At 45.3% G+C, this 19,891-nt stretch overlaps 1 protein-coding gene across 2 annotated transcripts in view; it reads left to right on the forward strand.

Moving 5' to 3' along the window:
- The window catches only part of ryr3 (ryanodine receptor 3), a 349,432-nt gene that overhangs the window by 297,795 nt on the left and 31,746 nt on the right, over window positions 1-19,891 (forward strand). For both annotated transcript variants that reach the window (XM_041214540.1, XM_041214541.1), the window contains 7 exons: window positions 9,589-9,677; window positions 11,580-11,708; window positions 15,067-15,171; window positions 16,794-16,875; window positions 17,432-18,741; window positions 18,853-18,902; window positions 19,000-19,168. In XM_041214540.1, coding sequence (XP_041070474.1) covers window positions 9,589-9,677; window positions 11,580-11,708; window positions 15,067-15,171; window positions 16,794-16,875; window positions 17,432-18,741; window positions 18,853-18,902; window positions 19,000-19,168 — 1,934 coding nt within the window. The remainder of the gene's footprint in view (window positions 1-9,588; window positions 9,678-11,579; window positions 11,709-15,066; window positions 15,172-16,793; window positions 16,876-17,431; window positions 18,742-18,852; window positions 18,903-18,999; window positions 19,169-19,891) is intronic.

Genomic DNA, 19,891 nt, shown 5'->3' on the forward strand with positions numbered 1-19,891 from the left:
TGAAAGCAGAGCAGACACATGTTACCTTTGTTAATGGTGAAAAACAATTTCCAGGCTTGTTGCAGTGCCAAGTTCCCATTCTTCTTTCAGGGTTGATGTCAAAATAGTTTAATTTTCTTTATATCCACTGATTCAGTTTGAACAATAAACTGTGCATCTCCGATTATACTATGAAGTGGTTCAATGTGCACTACAATAATACAGCAAGATTTGACAGTAGTGTGGTGTTACTGTCACTGTAAAACAGCTCTTCCTGAGAGACACAGATGAGGATCCTCACTTTTCGCAGTGACTTGAAGTAGAGTATTTTTCTGTCATTTTATAAAACCTGCTAATGATGATACTCAGTGACAAATGAGGGAAGAGGTTAATTAGGCAGACTAGTAAGGAATGATCAATGGATTTTAATGCACCTCATTAAGACTGGCTCCCCTAATGTCGTAGCCAGTTTAACCAAGTAGCTGAAGCACACTGATTATTCATTTCTTTTTTTATTCACTCATGGGATGGGAGGGGGGAGGCTCGCTGGCTAGGCCAGCATTTGTTGCCCATCCCTAACTGCCCTTGAGAACTGAGTGGCTTGCTAGGCCATTTCAGAGGGCAATTAAGAGTCAACTATATTGCCATGGCCATATATAGGCCAGCAGATTTCCTTCCCTAAAGGGCATTAGTGAAGCAGTTGGGTTTTTAATGACAAAAAAATGATAGTTGTCATGGTCACCATTAGACTTTAAATTCCAGATTTTTTAATGGATTCACATCTCACCATCTGCCATGGTTACTGGATTACTAGTCCAGTGACCATACCACCACCTAGGATTACTCTAAATTAGTTGGCGCAAGCCTCGTTGGTTATGTAGGTGCTGCAGTTGATCTTGGCGCCCTTAGGGAAAGGGGAAAAAAATTATCCAAGCTTCCTGGTGTTGATCCCTATCCGAGAACCGACAGGTACTTCTCTCGTGCTCTATACTTAGGGACCACCTCTGAATGTGAGTGCATACCATCCGAGGACTGGATCATGTTATGCCCCACAAGGTTAGATAGCCTGTCAAGGCTTAAGCATGAATAATGGTCACTTGAGGAAAATACCACCAGGCATCCAACTCATGTGGAATGTACCCAGCAACGAATCAATACTCTCAGGAGAAATGGGGAGGAGATTATGTATAAAGTAAAAGGATAAATTATAGGTAATGTATATTGGAAGTAAATATGTCCACTTGCAAAATATTTATTACTGAAGCAGAGAAATAGAAGATTAGGGTGTGATTATTAATCCTTCATTGAGTTTCTAATCCATGTGAAACTCACGCTCATTTACTTTTCCAGAACCGCTTCAGGCAATTCAGGGTCACGGGGAGTCGGAGCCTATCCCAACAGGCAATGGGTACTAGGCAGGGTACACCCAGGACAGGATGTCTGTCTATCACAGTTAGTGTGAAACTGTCATCCAAAAAAGCTACTCAGATGTTCGGATATATTTTGTGAGCATTTAAGTTAGTTAGAAGAAGTTATTCTAATCTAATGTGAACCACTGGTCACATTATATCAGGAACATTACTTGCAGTTTTAAAAATTACATCTTCAAAAGGCCCTTGGTTTATTAGAGAGAGTCAGAAGACCAGCAAGGAATAATCACAGACGGAGAATTCACAGTCCTAAAGAACTTGGTTCCATTAGGTCAAAGAAGCTTGAAGGACATATGATGCAAGTCAGTAAAATGATGTGAAACTTAAATACTTTAGCTAAATTTAACATTGACTAGAAGCACAGAATTAAACAATACCAATTTACAATTAAGAAGCCTAAAGCAAGGCTAAATCTATAAAGATTGTTTCCCCCATAGAATAACTTGTCAGTGGAAGAGACTCCCAGTGAAATTATCTAATTGATTAACTCCTTTAAAAGAAAGCTGTAGAAATACTTGGAAATTAGATTTTGAATTATAAAGATAAATATATATTAATAAAAGACAGGATCTGAGCAACAGTTCATAAAGAACAATTGAAAATTCTCTGGGGAGCAATAGACATGGCCTGTTTGGTTTCTTTTACTAACATATTCACCTGTACCTGATGGACTGATGCCCTCCTTGACCCTTCTACACTGAGAGTGACCCAAACCGACTATTCCAAAATGAGAACAACTAAAAGATCCATCCAATCATGTTTCTTCCATAACCCCCATTCCACCCAGTTGGGAGCCCAACAGGGTCTGCGCTTGCAGTCAGCACGGACCATCCATCTCCCTTACCTGCTTCTTCGCCTTAGCACAAGCTTGTTCTATGGTGATGGCGTAACCCTTGGTGACAATGAATTGAATATATAATCTAGTTTTTAACATGTCATTCTCTAATTCTAACAGAGGGGAAATAAGTGTCAATTAATGAAACTATACTAACTTGATATAAAGTATGAAATAAGAACAGAAAATGCTGGAAATACTGAGTGTCTGTGGAGCAAAGCAGAGTTCGTGGGCGGAATCGTCCAGTCCCATTGGCGGTGAGCATCATGGCGGGTGTAAGCGGACAATGTGGTGAGAAGGACAAAAATCAGTTAACCAGTTTGCGAGCATCCGCCCAGCCTGTCAACGTTTCCCACCGTCCAACGTCAGGAACCTAATTTGAATGCATTTGCATCTCATTGTTGTGCCCACACATCGGAATAATTCCTCACACGTCAAATTTACCCCCCACCCCGCCACCCCACGCCGGTGTGACTTCAGAGCAGTGTGACTTCACAACTACCTTTAAAAGGTGTGCACCCGGCGCCCGGCGACCTGAACTTCGAGGGGAACTCGGAGGTGTGTGCACACAACCTCGCATAGCGCTCACGAGCATCGCCCGTAGGACATCAAGGAAGAGGCACCGTGCGTTTGGTGGGGACACAGACAAGTCGCTTTTTCCCGGCTGGCATTCGGTGCGGTGCCGGGGGCAAGGGCTCCTCTGCGGGTCAGGCCGGGGGGTGATGGGTGGATGGGAAGGCAGCACAGATTGAAGGATGTACACAGGCCCATGCTGGGGGTGGGGGAGGGGGAGGGGGAGGGGTGAGGGAAGCAGCCATGCACTTGGAAAAGCTTGTATAAAATGAGCATTCTCTTGCAGCTGAGCAGCAGCCGCATCTCCATTGACATGCTGGGAGTCAGGCCTCTGAATCTTTTCTGCCCACTCGAACAGCACAAAAGCATGAAAGTGCCACCAAATGCTCCAGAAATTTTCACCCTCGGGCACAGACTGCAAATTAATGTGTGTTTTAGGGGGCAGCAGAACAATAGGCCGACTGGGCAAGTTGTAGAATCCCCTTGTGAAAGGGGCCATGGAGCAGTCACTGGTGGAGGTGCTCACAGCCCCTTGCAATGTCTTCATTCAGGTTTGGACCAGTGTCCATTATGGTTCAAGCTAACAGCGCAGTCTTGCAGTGAGGGTTAGGAGATGACTGTGCCTGAGCTGAGAGCACAGCATGCAGTCCAGTGGCCGAAGCTGCTGCCAATCGGTCAAGTGGAGTGGAGCGGAGGTGGGTGGGGTTTCGGACAGCCAATGAGCACATGGCACACTTGGCCATCCAAATGGTGGCCAGCACTCTCCTGCATGCATGAGGGGGCCTTCAGACTTAACCAAGAGAGGTTCTAGGACACACACACTAACCCACACATCTCTGTCTTTGATCCTGCAGGAGGAGAACATCAGGGTCATGGAGCCGGTGATTTAGCGGGATGCCTTATGGTTTACAGGGAGCAGAGGAGAAGAAGAAGAGAGCGGCAGAGGCACCTGACTTGGCAAAGGGAGGAGCACCTACCTCAAGATGAAGGGGCGGCAGGGCCTGCTGTGTACACAGCTGAAGATTGACAGGGAGTTGTTTCTCATAGGTGCCTCGATAGATCCAGGGTCTATATAGGTCACTTGTCATTCCTGCAGAGGACTGAGAACCAGTATCGCCAAAGACTGCACACGTCTAGGGAACTGGTCGGTCACAATTGCCACCTGCTGCAGGATTTGACACCTCGGGGACTTGGAGGGCATCCACTGCCTGTGGCCATGAAAGTGACCGTGGTGCTCAACTTTTACGCCAGTGGCTCCTTCCAGGGCTCCACAGGTGACCTGTGCGGGATCTCACAAGTCTCCATAGACAGGTGTATCCAAGAGGTCATGGACGCCATCTTCACAAAGGCACAGAACTTTGTGCATTTCGCCCGGGATCAGGAAAGCCAGGAAGCAACAGTGCTGGGATTTGAGCAGATCCCAGGTTTTCCACAGGTGCAGGATGCCATCAACAGCGCTCACATGACGCTTAGATCTCCATGGCAACAAGCAGTCAACTATATCAATCACAAGGTCTTCCACTTGCTGAATGTTCAGCTGGTGTGTGACCACCACAAACGCATCCTACAGGTCTGCACATGATTCCCAGGGAGCGTCCACGAGTCCTACATCCTTAGCAGGTCTCAGATCCCTGATACCTTCCAGGGCCCAGAGAGGCTGCAGGGTTAGCTTCTCAGGGACAATGGCTGCCCACAGAGGACATGGCTGATGATGCTTGTGTGGTGGCCTCAGACTGCAGCAGAGTGACGGTATAGTGAGGCTCATGCTGTAACCTGGGCTTTGATGGAGCAAACGATAGGCATTTTGAAAATGTGGTTCCAGTGCCTCAACAGATCCGGTGGAGCACTGCAATACAGTCCACCGAGGGTGTCGCACATCATTGTAGCTTGCTGCATGCTACACAACCTGGTGCTGCAACAGGGGGAGGACCTGGCTGAGGAGGAGATGGAGGAGCTGCACACAGCCTCCGACGAGGAGGATGTTGAAGGGAATGACAGTGAGGAGGTCCTCGAAGATGAGGATATTGACGATGAGGCCATTACACTGGCCAGACAAGGTAGGCGCACTCAGGAGGCCCTCATAGCTGCAAGATTTCTGGAGGATGATGACAAGATGTAGTGAGGACACTCCATAGATCTTCACATTGTCCCTGTGAATGTCTGATTCCTGTCTGGCTGCGGGCAGCTCACTTGCACTTTGCAATCAGGATGGAGACACAGCTGTGAAACGTTAAATGCACCTGATCCTTGCTTTCAGCAGCTGACCCCTTCAGGAGCACAGCGTCACCGGACACAGATGCTGAACAGATGGGGGAGGCCAGCCCCACCTCAAATGTGCTGAAAGCTCACAGAGAGAATGACAGAACTCCGTGACGTCTGCCCACGACACTCTGGCAGCAATGACAAGCACCATCGATGTACAGACGTCACTAATGTGCCCAGTGAGTGTGAAGCCAGACCATCACTTTGCTCTGAAGGTCACACACTGCACAGGGAAGAGGCCCTGGACTGAGACACCTGCCCTTATCTTGTGCAGGAGCCAGGGTTTCACATCTGAGTGACATGAACACTGCTCATCAGAACAAGGAGCCATAGGCAAGGAGACATTCTTGGGAGTTTATTTACAATAGTGAACAGTATGTACAAGTGATTAACATCCCTGCCCAGGATGTGCAACAACAGCTGCTATGCACATGTACCTGCTTAGCTCATTCGGCAGCGCATTCGCCCCTGAGTCTGAGGGTCGTGGATTCGAAGCCTGCTTTGGCTTGGCCTAAATAGCCAAGTGGTTATGGTACTGGGTTTGTAACCCCAAGATCAAGAGTTCAAATCTCACAATGGCAAACTATGAAACAATGTAACTTCATCTGAATAGGAACAGATGGAAATGTGTTTGTACTCGAAAGAGTTACAGCCACTATGCCTTGGTGCTCGTTCGACAACCACAGTGGAGATGGAGGCAGCTTACTGACTCTGCCTCTAATAACTTTGACGTGCGTCCTCTGGAGGGCCCCAGCCTGCTTTGGGTGTCCTGCTGTGGACCAGCTGCACCCTCCTCGCCTGTGGAGCTGGAGCTGCGGGGGTCAAAGGAAGAGAGGATTTGGATCGGCCGGACATTCCCGGGGTCACCTGGGTAGATGGCGCTGGGGTCTCGAGCTGCTGGTCCTCCTTCCTATGAGTGCCTGACGGCCCCTGGCTGACTCCTTGAGGAGAAGGAGAAGCTGGAGTGAGATCGAGTTGCGCCGCATGCCTCTCGCGTTGACACTGTTGGAGGCTAACTATGGCAACAGCGATGGAGTTCAGCCCGTGCAGCAGTGCAGGACCAATGTCCTGGACCAAAGTTTTCATGGCAGCTGCCATCCTGCCAGCCTTGGCCTCGCTGTGTCGGCATGCTGGCGCTATCACCTTAGACTGAAAGCGGATAGACCCCTCCATCGTCCCTGGCAATCTGAGGAATGCATCCCTTCCTGATGTTCCCATGATTGTCTTTACAGCTCCAACAACTGATTGAGAACCGAGTCCAGAGGCTCATCCTCTGACGTGGACTCAGCAGATTCCTTGCCTCCAGCAGCCCTCTGAGTGCCAGTGACCAAGGATGTCCCTGCCTCTGCCTGCTGTGGGACAGATTGTGTGCTGTGCCCACCAGATTGTGATCCCAAGGCCACTCTACCTCTAGGTTTCACTGAGGTGTGTCCCTGCGCTGGCGGAGGGTGTGGGTGAACACAGGCCTTCAATGATGCTGCTCTCAGGGTCCTCATCCAAGGTGCTCTCAGCACTGGGGCTGGGGTCAAAGTTGCCCGAGAGGGATGAGTCAGATGTGCCTAGGACAGAAAGTAGAGATTATTAGTGCTTGGCAGCTGCACTGAACACAGGAGGGTGGACTCGGAGTAACGATGAGAGAGGGATGATGTGGTGCAGAATCCTCACCTGGGTGTTCGCCACCGATCTCACTGCTGCTGCAGGAATGGTTCATGTTCTCTCCGGCCAGCTCCAACGCTCAACTCTCAAACGGAGTGAGGACCTTGCTATCCGGCACTCTACACCCCCATCTGGGACCTCTCCCAGTGGTTGTGCGCGATCTTGTCCAGATCGAGAGCCTGTGAGAAAGGCACATTCTGGGCCAAATGAGAAGGATACCAGACATGTGTGCCGAGTGGAGCCATGGAAGGGATGAGAAGGCAGTCTCCAGAGGAGATGAGGCCAGATGGAGATGTGAGGGTGTGTGTGTCAGAGTGAGTGGTGATGTCCCTTGAGTTGGCAGTGAGTGAGATGCCAGTGAATGTGATGGGCTTGTGAGTGTGTGAGTTTAGAGTGATGAGATGATTGATTTACACTGGTGGCACGGATGAGATCATTCATCCGTTTTCTGCATTGGACAGCTGACCTTTCGTATGCAGTGTTGGCACTGACCACCTCTGCCACTGCCTCCCAAGTCAGAGTGGTGAGACTCATGGGCCTCCTGAGGCCAGAGTGGGGATAGAGGACATCACAGCGAGCCTCCACAGCATCCATGGATGGGAAAAAGGACGTTTTACCTGTTGGCTGCAATGGCAGGTTTATGCGTCTTAATCACGCATTCCCGGGAAACATGCATTGCGCTGACAGGCTGCCTCTGATTTGCCAGCTACGCCATCACCTTGCCACTTCCTCACACTGGGCACTATATTTAAAGTGCAGTCATGCGCACACCTCTCTGTGCTTCCAGCCCAGGAGGGCACCAGCGAAGACATGGCCCCAAAAGCCAAGAAGAGTGCAGCCCCCCAATTCAGTGACACATCCTTGGATGCCTTCTCAGTTCTGATGTGAACCTGTTACTCCAGGGTGTTGCTGCTGTCAGAACTTTGCTGCTATGTGGACAAGTTTATCAAAATCCATCTGGTTTAAATATTGCAATGGAGCCCACTGTGATGTCCTCTACCCCTACTCTGGCTGTGGGAGACCCATCAGTGTCACCACTCCAGCTTGGGAGGCGGTGGCAGTGGTGGTCAGTGCCAATGCCGTACAGAAGAGATTGGCTATCCAGTGCAGAAAGAGGATAAATGATCTCATCTGTGCTGCCAGAGTAAAGCAACCATCTCATCACTCTAAACTCACACACTCACAAGCCCATCGCACATTCACTGGCATCTCACTCACTGCCAGCTCAAGGGACATCACCACTCACTCTCTCACACACACACCCTCACATCTCCATCTGGCCTCATCTCCTCTGGAGGCTGCCTCCTCAGCCCTCACCATCTTGAGGCCACTTGCACAAATCAACATGTGTCCCCACACACACCTTGGGATACCCTCCTTCCTCAGTAATGCCCTAGCCCTGCACCCTCATCCCTTGCCTGAAGCCACTTCTCCCCCTCCCCCAAGCAAGCCATAGCCCTGCAGCCATTGAAAATTCACCCCCACCTTACGGCTGGTCTGGTAGGTAGAGACCTGCCCGTGAGCCCCACTAAGAGTGGTGTGGTGCTGCCTGTGAAGCCTGGCGCTGATGACTGCGAGTGCTGCCCACAGTAAGGTAGGTAAACAAACCTCAAAGCCCTGAGCCAAGGGCAGCTCACCAGGTGCACGTCACTTATGTTCAGTTATGAAACACGTTGGCCCCTGACATACCTGGATGATTCAGCGTGGGTGGGGGGTGGGGGGGGGAATGATTCTGGCGAGCTGGACTTATAATGATATTCAGATGTATTACAATGAAGTTCCCGACATGCTGTGACGATGCGAGATATGGTCCGCCGTTGACGGGCAGAGCAGATGATTCACAACGTCGTGAAACCGATTTTCGGCCTTCCCATCATATTGTTCGCTCAAACCACCAAGCATGCCTCCATCACCAATGGGAGCAGACGATTCCGCCCATAGTTTCTGCAAAGGATTCTGATCTGAGATTAAATAACCCACTAATGAGGTTTATAACCCAAATGTCAGTCTATATTTTTGAGAAAAATAGTAACTCATGATTTTTATATCGAAATTATTGATTTTTTATAAGAGTTTGACCCTTGATTTATGTGGTGGTAGCGTTGCTATGTCTGCAAACCCACTCATTTTGGGGAATTGAAATTACTCCCATTAATTCTGAAGCTTCTATCTCAATGACCTTAACTGCTGATGGATGCCCAAGATATATTTTCCATTACCTTTCGAAGCTCAAGCAGGGACACAGGAAATCAATCTTGTGGAGCCAAACAAAACTACCAACCTCACATAGAATTAAAAACATAGAGGAACGAAGGACTAATCCCTAGAGTGTCTGCAAATCCGGTGGCCATTTTCAGAATAAAGGATTCAATTATCAGGAAATGTTGCTGGAGAGATGAACCCAAATAGCTTTGCAAACAACACTTAAAAGCCAATTGGTCTCATCCAATCTTGGAGAGTAAATAGACAAGGATAATTGAAATGTGCAGGTCTCAAACAGAGATGTGTTTTTTTTAAGTGAACCTGATTTCAGCTCCCTAAATACTGCACAGAAGAAGGCATAACAAAAATAGACCATGAATAATAAATTAATGTTGTCATATTGGGCTGGGAAGGAATATCTCATGCCAGATGTGTTCCCATTCATGAGGAAAGTTTATTAACTTGCTTATTTGGGTACATATTCCTGGTATTCTAATAATTCTTGTGCAAATTAATCCTTAATAATCATCATGTTCTTGTAATTTACTTCAAAAGTAAAATTGGACACAAACTCTCCTACTTTCTATACCATGTTTCACAGCACAATTACATACTCTCTAATATTTTAAAGATTTTTCTTTTAAACTGTAGATTTCCAGAATTACCTGAGGACACAAACAGGAAACACAACGACAGTGAATATCATTATCAGCACTGTTGACTATCTTCTGCGCCTTCAGGTAATCCCAAGATATGCAATGAAGTTTGGTGCAATTCAGAACAAAATGGTTAATCTGAGTATTGCTGGAAAAAGAGACAGGCTGTCAAAGCTTTTTGTCATGTACTCATCAGGACAGATGCAAGAACGCCAAATTTCAAAGGGAGTAGCAGTTTATACCGCATGAGAAAAAGGTGCTGATTGGTGGCAAGGTGACTCTGAAAATGTGTCGACAGCGGCCCAACTCTTCCAGTCTCTGGATAGTTGAAGACTGGACACCCCCCCAGAGATATGCTATGAGACCCCTCAGAAGCTCCAATGCAATGATTCTGGGGGAATTGCCTGGGAAATTTGAACTTCCAGTGGGCAATTCCCCTGCTCCCTGCTACTCTCTGAAAAAGCCTCCAACTCTGAATTAGAGCCAGAGACTTCTGATAATTCCAACTTACGTATCTGGATAGTTACCCAGGAAATGTTAGACAGATTAGAACCTAGTCAAACACCCTGGGTGGCTATACAATTGATTCCCCAATCACTCATGTTGACCCCTGATTCTGCCCTTCAATGCCCTGCCCCCTGTGCCCCTCAATTCCCCCCAACCCCCTTGACCTGACCTGACTAGCCCCAACCACCTGACTCCCCCTGACCCTCTGACTTCCCCATGTCCCCTAAGATATCCTCCAACACAACCTGACTAGCCCCCAGCAGCTGACTCCCCCATACTCAACTTCCCCGACCCGACTTGACTGGCCCCCCACCTCCCGACTCTTCTCTGACCTCTGACTCCCCTCCAACCCGACCTGACATGACCTTACCCCACCCTACCTACCTTCCACCCTACTCACCTTACCCACTTCCCTTACCAACCCTACCCCTTACCAACCCTACCCCCTTAGCCACCTACCCGCCCCACCCCTTAGACACTTATCTTACGCCCCTACCTATTTACCCACCCTACCCGTTTATCCTCTTACCTTACCCGCCCTCCCTCCTTGTCCACATACCTTCTCTCTGTAAATTTTCAAAGAAGCTTTGGGACATTTAAACTTTACTTACAGAATATGGCAGCTAGCACTGTAAAAAGGGGGTGTGGCTTCTTTGTGGATTCCCTTCGCTGACACTCTGATTCCCAATCTCAGTGAGTTCTGCGGGATCTTCCACCAAAAGACTGCCCAGGAAAATCGGACGGAAGTAAGTGGGTATTTTTTTGTCTGATCAGGGTTGGAAATAGAAGTTCTGACCCTACCAGAAGATTTAGGCCATGTCTCTCTTTCTCAGCAATACTGAAGTTGTCTACTACTAAGTGAAGAATTGTTAATATTTATGAACTATTTGTGGCTACTAGGGAAGACTAATTTCTTGAAATGTATTTTTGTGGCCTCTTCACTTTCTGTCTACAACTAGAGCACTCGCACCTTTCTCACTGGTCAATATAGACAGGTGACCTTCACCATATTTGTAGTTAGCTCCATGAACAACAATACAATATTGTGGACCTCTGTATTACGGGGTGTAACTAACTATTCCAGAGTACAGTCTTCAATAGTTCATTGAGCAGAACAACAGTTGGAAATCAGCTGAGTGATTAGGAATTTTTTGTTTCTATTGAAGTTGCTTCTCACTCCCGAGACTGGTAGCAGAAATGGATATCTTTACACCTGTTCTTGTTACTGTTCTGTATTTGGAATTGAGAAGTTGGATTTTTAGGATCTGCCAATATACGTTGTTGATGCTTCACCAAATAAATGAAAAGATTTTTGGCCCCATGAGCTGGCAGCAGAACTGAGAGAGACAGTAATAGGAATGGACAGAATGTTGGAGCATTTTAATACAACTGATTCCACATTTAGTGGACACACAAGTGCTATATTCATTTGTAATCCATATAAAACATTAATGTCAATCATCTCTTGTTAAATTCCAGGAGTCAATCAGTGATTTCTATTGGTATTACTCAGGAAAAGATGTCATGGATGGACAAGGCCAGCGCAACTTCTCAAAAGCGTTAGCTGTATCCAAACAAATCTTCAACTCACTTACTGAGTATATTCAGGTAACACTACAGCTTCCTATCATGTATCCAGTAATGTATCAGACCAATTCTGTGGGTTTGATTTAACAGGGTGCCATGGTCAAAGCCCCCCCAGGCTAAACAGGTCAGAGGCCGGCAGCTTTCCAGTACCGGCAACGCCACCAGACATGCTGGCCACTGCCGGTACTGCAGCAAAGCCTGCAGGAAGACATGCTGTGCTGGAGCCGGGAGTCAAGGTACGTCTGGGGGTCTCGCCGGGGCAGGCTTGGCTGGCCTCGGCAAGGGGGTCAGAGGGGTCTGGAATAAACAAGCCAGGAGGGGAGAGGGGAATCAGGTGGAGGAGTTAGACCTGGGGAGGGGACTTCTGACGGGGCAAGGAGGGCCCCCCTAGCAAGGAAAGCTGCTGGGCTGATGCTTTGCCTTGGCCCCTCCCGCTGATGGTTATATCACAATGGCACTGCAATGAGTGGGCATTAATTGGCCACTTACCAGCCTCATTTGGCCCACAGAATTTGGCCAGAAATCAGCACCCCTCCTCCAGACCAGCTGGTTAAATTCCAGCAGGGGATGGGGAGGGAGGGAGGGTGGGTAGCGAACCTGGCACCCACAGTATTTTACAGGCCACCCCTGCCTATAATAACCCCACAGTGGGAGGCTGTACAATCCAGCCCCATTTTTTAAACTAAAGGATTGTACAATGGCTGAATTTTGAGCAGTTATACACAATTCGAACAAACGCAAGCGATAAATTTCTGTGTGGTCATAGCTGATCCCACGGCACTATTAAGGGAAACGCCAAGAAGAATAGATTATCTGGCCATTCATCAATTTGATATCCAAGGGTCTTTACAGCACACAAGCTCATTGTGGCATTTGTTGACATGAATGCTTGTGACACTTCATACGTGTGCTGTTTGGGAAGCATTTTGGGATGTTCTAAAAATGTGATCGGAGTCATAGAAATTTATGGGAAAGAAGAAGGCTATTCAGTCCTTTGGCCGGAATTTTCCAACTCCTCACGCTGCTGGGATCTTCCCCTGCCGCCAATCTGAATGGAGGTTTCAATGGCTTGCTGGCCTTGTCGCTAGCGGGGGAGGGGCTGGAAAATTCCGGCCAGTGTGTCTGTGGCACTGAGAAAAGCTGCCCAGCCTAACTCTACCTTCCGGTTCTTGCAGGTCATATTCAAGTTTCAGTAAACATTCCTTTTTTATTCTTTCTTTGATTCAAGTATAAGAATTGAGCCTCAATATACACCTCCCTCAGAAATCAGGTGTGTGTTGGTAGCAAAGTAACAGCAGGTACACTAAATGGAATTGTAATGTGGGAAAGCCAAGGCAATTGGTGGTTCAGATTCACAGGATACTAGAGGTGCTGAGGCTGTGAGAAAAAACACTAATGGGCTTCAAGGTTTTACCCTAAGGTATAGACTCCAAAAGGCAAGAGATTATATTGAAGCTATGTAAAATCTTACAGCCTCGGTTAGAATATGGTGTGCAGCTTTGTGCTCTAAACTACAGGAAGGATTTTGAAGCTTTAGAGTAGGTACAATGCAGATTCACTAGGATGCTTTCTGATATGAGGAAGAATAAATACAAAACAAAACTTGACAACATTGGCTATTCTCAAGAGCAATTGCAGTTTGCAAAGGTGATTGTAATCGAAATGTTGAAAGCTGTGGAAGGACAGGACAGGGTAGATAGAAAGCGATTATTTCTAGTAGTGGAAGGCCAAGACGATGGAACCATGGACAAAAAGATTAAATGTATGCATCATGGAGCAAAGGACAGGAGAATCTTCATGACACAGAGAACAGATAATAGTGATTCATTCAAATGTTCATTAGATTGATTTCCTTTAGAAAATAATGTTTTGAGTAATTTGAGACATGATGTAAAAAAGAAACACTTGCATTTTTGTCACAATTTTCAAGACCTCAGGATGTTCCAAAGCACCTTATAGCTGATGAAGCACTTTTGAATGATACTCGCTGTTGTAATGTAGGAAATGCGGCAGCCAATTTGCGCACAGGAAGCTCCCACAAACAGCAATGTGATGAGGGCCAGGTAAGTTGTTCTTAACGAATTGGGTTGATGGTTTACATATTTGCCATAACAGCGGTGAGAGCCCCCTGCTCTTCTTTCAAATAGTGTCATGGCATTTCTTACATCCACCTGAGAGGGCAGGTGGGCTTTGCTTTAATATCTCATCCAAAAGACGGCACCTTCGAGAGTGCAGCACTCCCTCAGCATGCACTGGAGTGTTAGACTAGATTTAATGCCAAGGTTTCTGGAGTAGGACTGGAACTTGAAACCTTCTGATTCAGAGGGAAGGGTTCTACCACTGGACCATGCAGCCTCACACCTAACACACATACATGGACTGGTTTCCAAAGAAATATTTTTTAAGGTTAATTTTTCATGTTTAAATTAAAGAAAGAAAAAATAAAAAGGAACATTTATATAATGTTTATCATATCTCAAGGACTTTGAATTATATTCTCCAACCAACCGATTACTTTTGAAAAGTAATCATTAATAATAAGTAAAATTAATATTCAGAGGAAGTCTTGTGGCGCAGTGGTAGCATCCCTGCCTCTGAGCCAAGAGCACTGAGTTTAAATCCCACCCCAGAACTTGGTGGCCAAGGAAGGTGTGTTCATAACATGGCTAAACAGGTTGAGTATCAACCTGCAAGTTCTTCCAATGCACCTATGGTAGGTGGTAAGAGTGGGAGAGATTCCTGGTTAGCCAGGCTTGATGGCATCCCTGGCTTCAGGATGGCAACCTGCTCCAGGAAAAGTGAGCAATGGAAGCATGTGCTTTGTCTGCCTTGTGTGTCTTTGGATGGAGGAAACTAAAAAAAGGTGGGTAATGTGTTTGGGAGGAACAGGTAGCCTTGAAGGTATTACTTCCCAAAGCCTTCAACCACTGGAGATTTCCTCAGCTATCTGAATCTGGATGTGCTGTTGAGAATGACTGTCCAGAGTAGTCAACAACTCTGTAATTCTTGTGCCATGTGACTATCATGGTACAAAGGTGGACTGGATGGATCGTGGTCTCCTTGCATCTAACCATTCCTGTATTTCTGAGAGCTGTGATGCTGTGGAGCATCAGTGACTAAAACTATCTGAATTTGGTTAATGACAACATGGACTGTTTGGACTGAATAGCCTATTTCTGTGTTCTCATTTCTATATATTCAGTGTACTTCTGTGATTTTCAAAATATGGATTTGTACTTACAGTCTCCAAAATTCATCTTGGCCGTAATGTAATCAATCATAAATCAACCAGCCAATGAACTAATACATCCAAAATTGTGTTAAGGTTTGTCATTGACATCCTTTTCTGAAATATATCCATCTGATTTTGTTTGTTTAGGGCCCTTGCATTGGTAACCAGCAGAGTTTAGCCCACAGCAGGCTCTGGGATGCAGTGGTCGGTTTTCTTCATGTTTTTGCAAATATGCAAATGAAGCTTTCTCAGGTACGTTCTCCCCACTAACTTGATGACAAGCAAAGGCTTCTGTACTAGTACCGTTTGAAAAAGATCCCCTTAATGAAGGAGTTCAGCACGTGGCAATTTCTTTGGTTCCGACACTATCAGATAATTGAAACATGAAGCTGAGCTGTCCTGAGGTCAACCCCATGACCTGTGTTTTTTAAAAAAGTTGAAAATGATTAAAGGGGTTAAGCGCTGAGGGCTATTGTGTTACTGAGCGCTAATGTGGAACGCGGTACTACCATTAATAACCTTTTGACATCAGTACAAAATATAAACATGATCCCTGCTGCAATATGGTTTCAGAGAAAGGCAGGTATGGAATGAGGGGGGGGGTGACAGAAGAGCCAGCAGAAATCAGTTAATTCAGCAAGAATCAGAAACCAAGCCTTGGTCCTTCATGGTTGCTATGGCATCAACCCCCCCCTAAGATCAGGAAGGGACCACTATTAGTTATGCTGGCAATCCGTCATGATCCAAATATTTTGTTTTCATTTACAGCAACAATTCCAAATGCAGCAATGAGACATACGTTTTAAGTAAAATGTTTTAACACCACTAATTTCTGAGGGAGAATGCTGCAAATACACTGGAATTTGTTAGGTTTAACACCCCAATTTCCTAGGTCCAGCGTGAAAGAGAAGTCCGAGCCTGGTGGGCACCACGGGGGCTGGGGTACTTCATCCACCCCCTTAACCACATTTTAATTTGAATTTTGTAAGCTTCCTTTAAGATTTTGGCTTTCTTTTTTGCGGTGTCCCTTTCAAGGTGCTGCCGATTTATTTGTCCTTAATTTGTTAACTTGTTTTACTTGGTTTAATCAAAAGAGTATAAAGGAAAAGTTGGTGCTATACCACAGTCTCTAAGTAGCACTGCCCATGTTGTTCCTATTCCCAAATTTAGCACCTATACTTTTTTGAACTGGGAGCATTTCTATTTAACCCTATGTGAATGAGATCCAGATGCTGTTCTAGTGACCTGAGTCCTCATTCCCCTGTATTTATCCTGCTTCAAGGAAATTGTGCAGCTTGCCATAGTAGATCGAATATTAGAAGCCACTAAGTTAACTTTTTACAAAATATCAGTGAGAGAGTCATGTTATTTATGTAACCTTGCGTTTTTACCAACAAGGGCAAGGAGGAAGTGAAGATTTTTTTGCCTTTTTGGAGAAGGCCCAATGACCTTTCAGTACTCAAATCTAGTCAATACCAAAAGCAATGAAGGAAATTGACTGGGGTAGTGGTATGCCAGTCAGACACGTGGAATCCCTATCCCTTTCTAAGTGTCAATTCACGTTATGCCAATTCAAATAGCTGTCAGCCTGTTTCTTCCACGTTATAAAAAAACAAACTAATTAAAACATGAAATGTTTACTTTTCAAAAACAGAAACAGAAATACCTGGAAAAACTCAGCAGGTCTGGCAGCATCGGCGGAGAAGAGTACAGTTGACGTTTCCCTGAGGACTCGAAACTGTCAACTGTGCTCTTCTCCGCCGATGCTGCCAGACCTGCTGAGTTTTTCCAAGTATTTCTGTTTCTGTTTTTGTTTTGGATTTCCAGCATCCGCAGTTTTTTGTTTTTATCTAAGTGTTTACTTTTCTTTTTAGGATTCCAGCCAGATTGACCTGCTGAAGGAGTTATTGGATCTCCAGAAAGATATGGTGGTGATGCTGTTATCACTGCTGGAAGGTTAGCATTTCTTGCATGCTATGCTTACTTAGAGATTCAGTCAGCATCTGGTCTAATAGTGGTAGCATATTTAGCCAGTGCTGTGAATGTTCCCATCTCTCGAAAGTACTATTTTTTTTGTCAGACATTTACATTACTTAGCTTTTACATGTTATTTTTGGTAATAATACTGTCCAGTTAGTAATGTCCAGTTCTATATATATTTGTGGGGCTATAAAGATAGTCAATCTAATTTATTAGTGTTTGTGTCCCAAACTGAAACTACATAATGTTTTCATAATATCTCTTTAAACTATTTTTGTTTCAGGTTTAAATCTTTTTTGAGTAATGATTTGAACGCAGATGAGCTCTACCTAGAGAAAAACCCAGACGATTGTATTTATTTAATTGAATTTAATCTGTAACTTGCATCACTTTAATGGGTTAAAACTTTCTTGTAAATTAGCTTATTGGCTTCAAAATTTTATATGTCTGCATCCAGGAATTTGTTCTTTAAAAAGCTGCCTTTTCTGTTTGTGGCCATTTAAATTTATTGTGCTCTTCTCTACAATCTTAGGTAATGTTGTAAATGGAACAATAGGCAAACAGATGGTAGACACGTTGGTTGAATCTTCCAGCAATGTGGAAATGATTCTGAAGTTCTTTGATATGTTTCTTAAATTAAAGGAGATAACCACTTCTGATACATTTAAAGACTATGACCCAGATGGTAAAGGAATAATGTCCAAAAAGGAATTTCAGAAAGCTTTAGAGGGTCAGAAGAAATACACACAATCAGAAATAGAGTTCCTACTGTCTTGTGTTGAAGCAGATGAAAATGATATGTTTAACTATATAGAATTTATTGACCGATTCCATGAACCAGCCAAGGACATTGGTTTTAATGTGGCTGTATTACTGACCAACTTATCTGAACACATGCCCAATGACAGCCGCCTGACAACCCTTTTGCAACCAGCACAAAGCGTCCTTACATACTTTGAGCCCTTTTTAGGGCGCATTGAGATCATGGGTGGTGCAAAACGCATAGAAAGGGTTTACTTTGAAATCAGCGAATCAAGCAGGTCGCAATGGGAGAAACCTCAAGTCAAAGAGTCCAAAAGGCAGTTCATCTTCGATGTTGTGAATGAAGGAGGGGAATCGGAAAAAATGGAGCTCTTTGTGAATTTCTGTGAGGACACCATATTTGAAATGCAGCTGGCATCTGAAATCTCTGAACCTGATTCAGCTGACCGAGCAGACGATGATGAAGATGAGTCTCTCCCATCTGAAGAAGCGGAAGATGAAGAGGTGCCTGAGTCCTCAAATGCTTTTGCAGCAGCTTGTCATGATTTCAAAATTCGCTTATTCAAATTTTTCAGCATCTTCACATTTAAAAATATCAGAAGGCAGTGCAAGAAAATTAAGAGGATGACAACCATGGAGTTATTAATGGCATTTTTCTCCTTCTTCTGGACACTGTTCATTAGCCTTGTCTTGTTTATTTTCAACCTTGTACAAGGGCTTTTCCAGATTGTATGGGCTACCATGTTTGGGGGCGGCTTGGTCGAAGGTGCCAAAAACATCACAGTCACTGACCTCCTAGCTAGCATGCCTGATCCAACACAACTTGGAATTCACGGGGATGTGGTGGAATCAGAAAGAGCAGAAATTCCTGAGGCAAGGGTTGTAGCAGAGCTTGAGACAATAGTCCAAGGTGAGAAAAGTGAAGCAGAGATGATGCCCGACATGTTTGGTACGGGTATAAGAAAAGGAGGCAAAGCAGGGGGCGACACGCACGGAGGTCTTGGCGATGTCTCAGAAATTATTGGAACAGAGAGCCTCCCTGGCATTGAAAAAGCATTGCAGCAACAAAAGAAATCAGAGGTAGGTTTCAAAAATACTTTCCACATTTCAAAACTTGCAACTTCAAAAAATTTCAGTTTTCAGAAAGCTCACAGTCTAACCGTTTTATTGCTCTTTGTGCTGAATTTCAAGGTCGAACTAAGCAGCAAAGCTGAGAATAAAACAGAGGCTGAGAAGGCTGAGTAAGTTCCCCTTGCAGCACATCCATGCAAAGAATTTCAGTTAAAATTGTGAGCTGTTGCCAGGTAAGTGATTGCTGGTGTGCTCTTGCTTTGATAGCACAGAGGATGGCGAGAAGAAGGACAAGGCCAAAGAGGAACAGCCAATTGAAAGCGAGGGAAAAGATCACAAGGAGAAAAAGAGACGACACGGTCAGAAGAAGAAAGAGCCCGAGGCATTCTTGGCAAACTTCCGGGAGGGACTGGAAATTTACCAAACCAAAACTGTGGTACGTAGCTAGATTTTGGACGTATATTGTGTGTTTAGTACTAGAATATATCACACAACATAAGGTTTGGCTTAAATTTTGACCAATTTAAATGCAGCAGTATTACACCCTTGTATCGCTGGAGTTGTGCAGATGATCTGACATTCTCTGGAAATGATTTTGCTTACAGCTGCTGAATTTAGTCACATTTCTTTTAATAAGACGAGGATTATTTTAAAATATATCATGACAACCTTCTGTTATCTCCCAAGTTCCACTATTTCAATGCTGTCCTGACCAACTTCCTGCTGCCCACCCATCATAAACTTAAGCTCAAAGGAAAAAACACCGCTTCCTGTATCCTACCATGTACCAAGTGCTGTTCATCCATCTCAACTGTGCTTGCTGACTTACATTGGCTTCTGGTTCTTTATTGCCTCCAATTTTAAAATCTCATGGTTGTGTTTAAATCCCTTCATGACCTTAACTTTCGCCATCTGTATCCTCCTCCAGCCCTACAGTAATTCCCTTCCATTCCTAAACTCTGCCTTCTACCGACTGGGGCCTTTTGACCATTTTCCACCTGCCCTTGATGCACCATTATTAGAATTATCTTCATCCATTTAGTCCCCACACTCTGGAATTCCATAATTCCTAAATCCCCCTCTTTTCCACCGCCCCCCCCCCCGCTCCTCATCTGAGGTTCTCCTTCAAACTCACCCCTTTGACCAAGCAATTGGTCAT

Source organism: Carcharodon carcharias, chromosome 20 (genome assembly GCF_017639515.1).
Source record: "Carcharodon carcharias isolate sCarCar2 chromosome 20, sCarCar2.pri, whole genome shotgun sequence".
NCBI classification, from domain to species: domain Eukaryota; kingdom Metazoa; phylum Chordata; class Chondrichthyes; order Lamniformes; family Lamnidae; genus Carcharodon; species Carcharodon carcharias.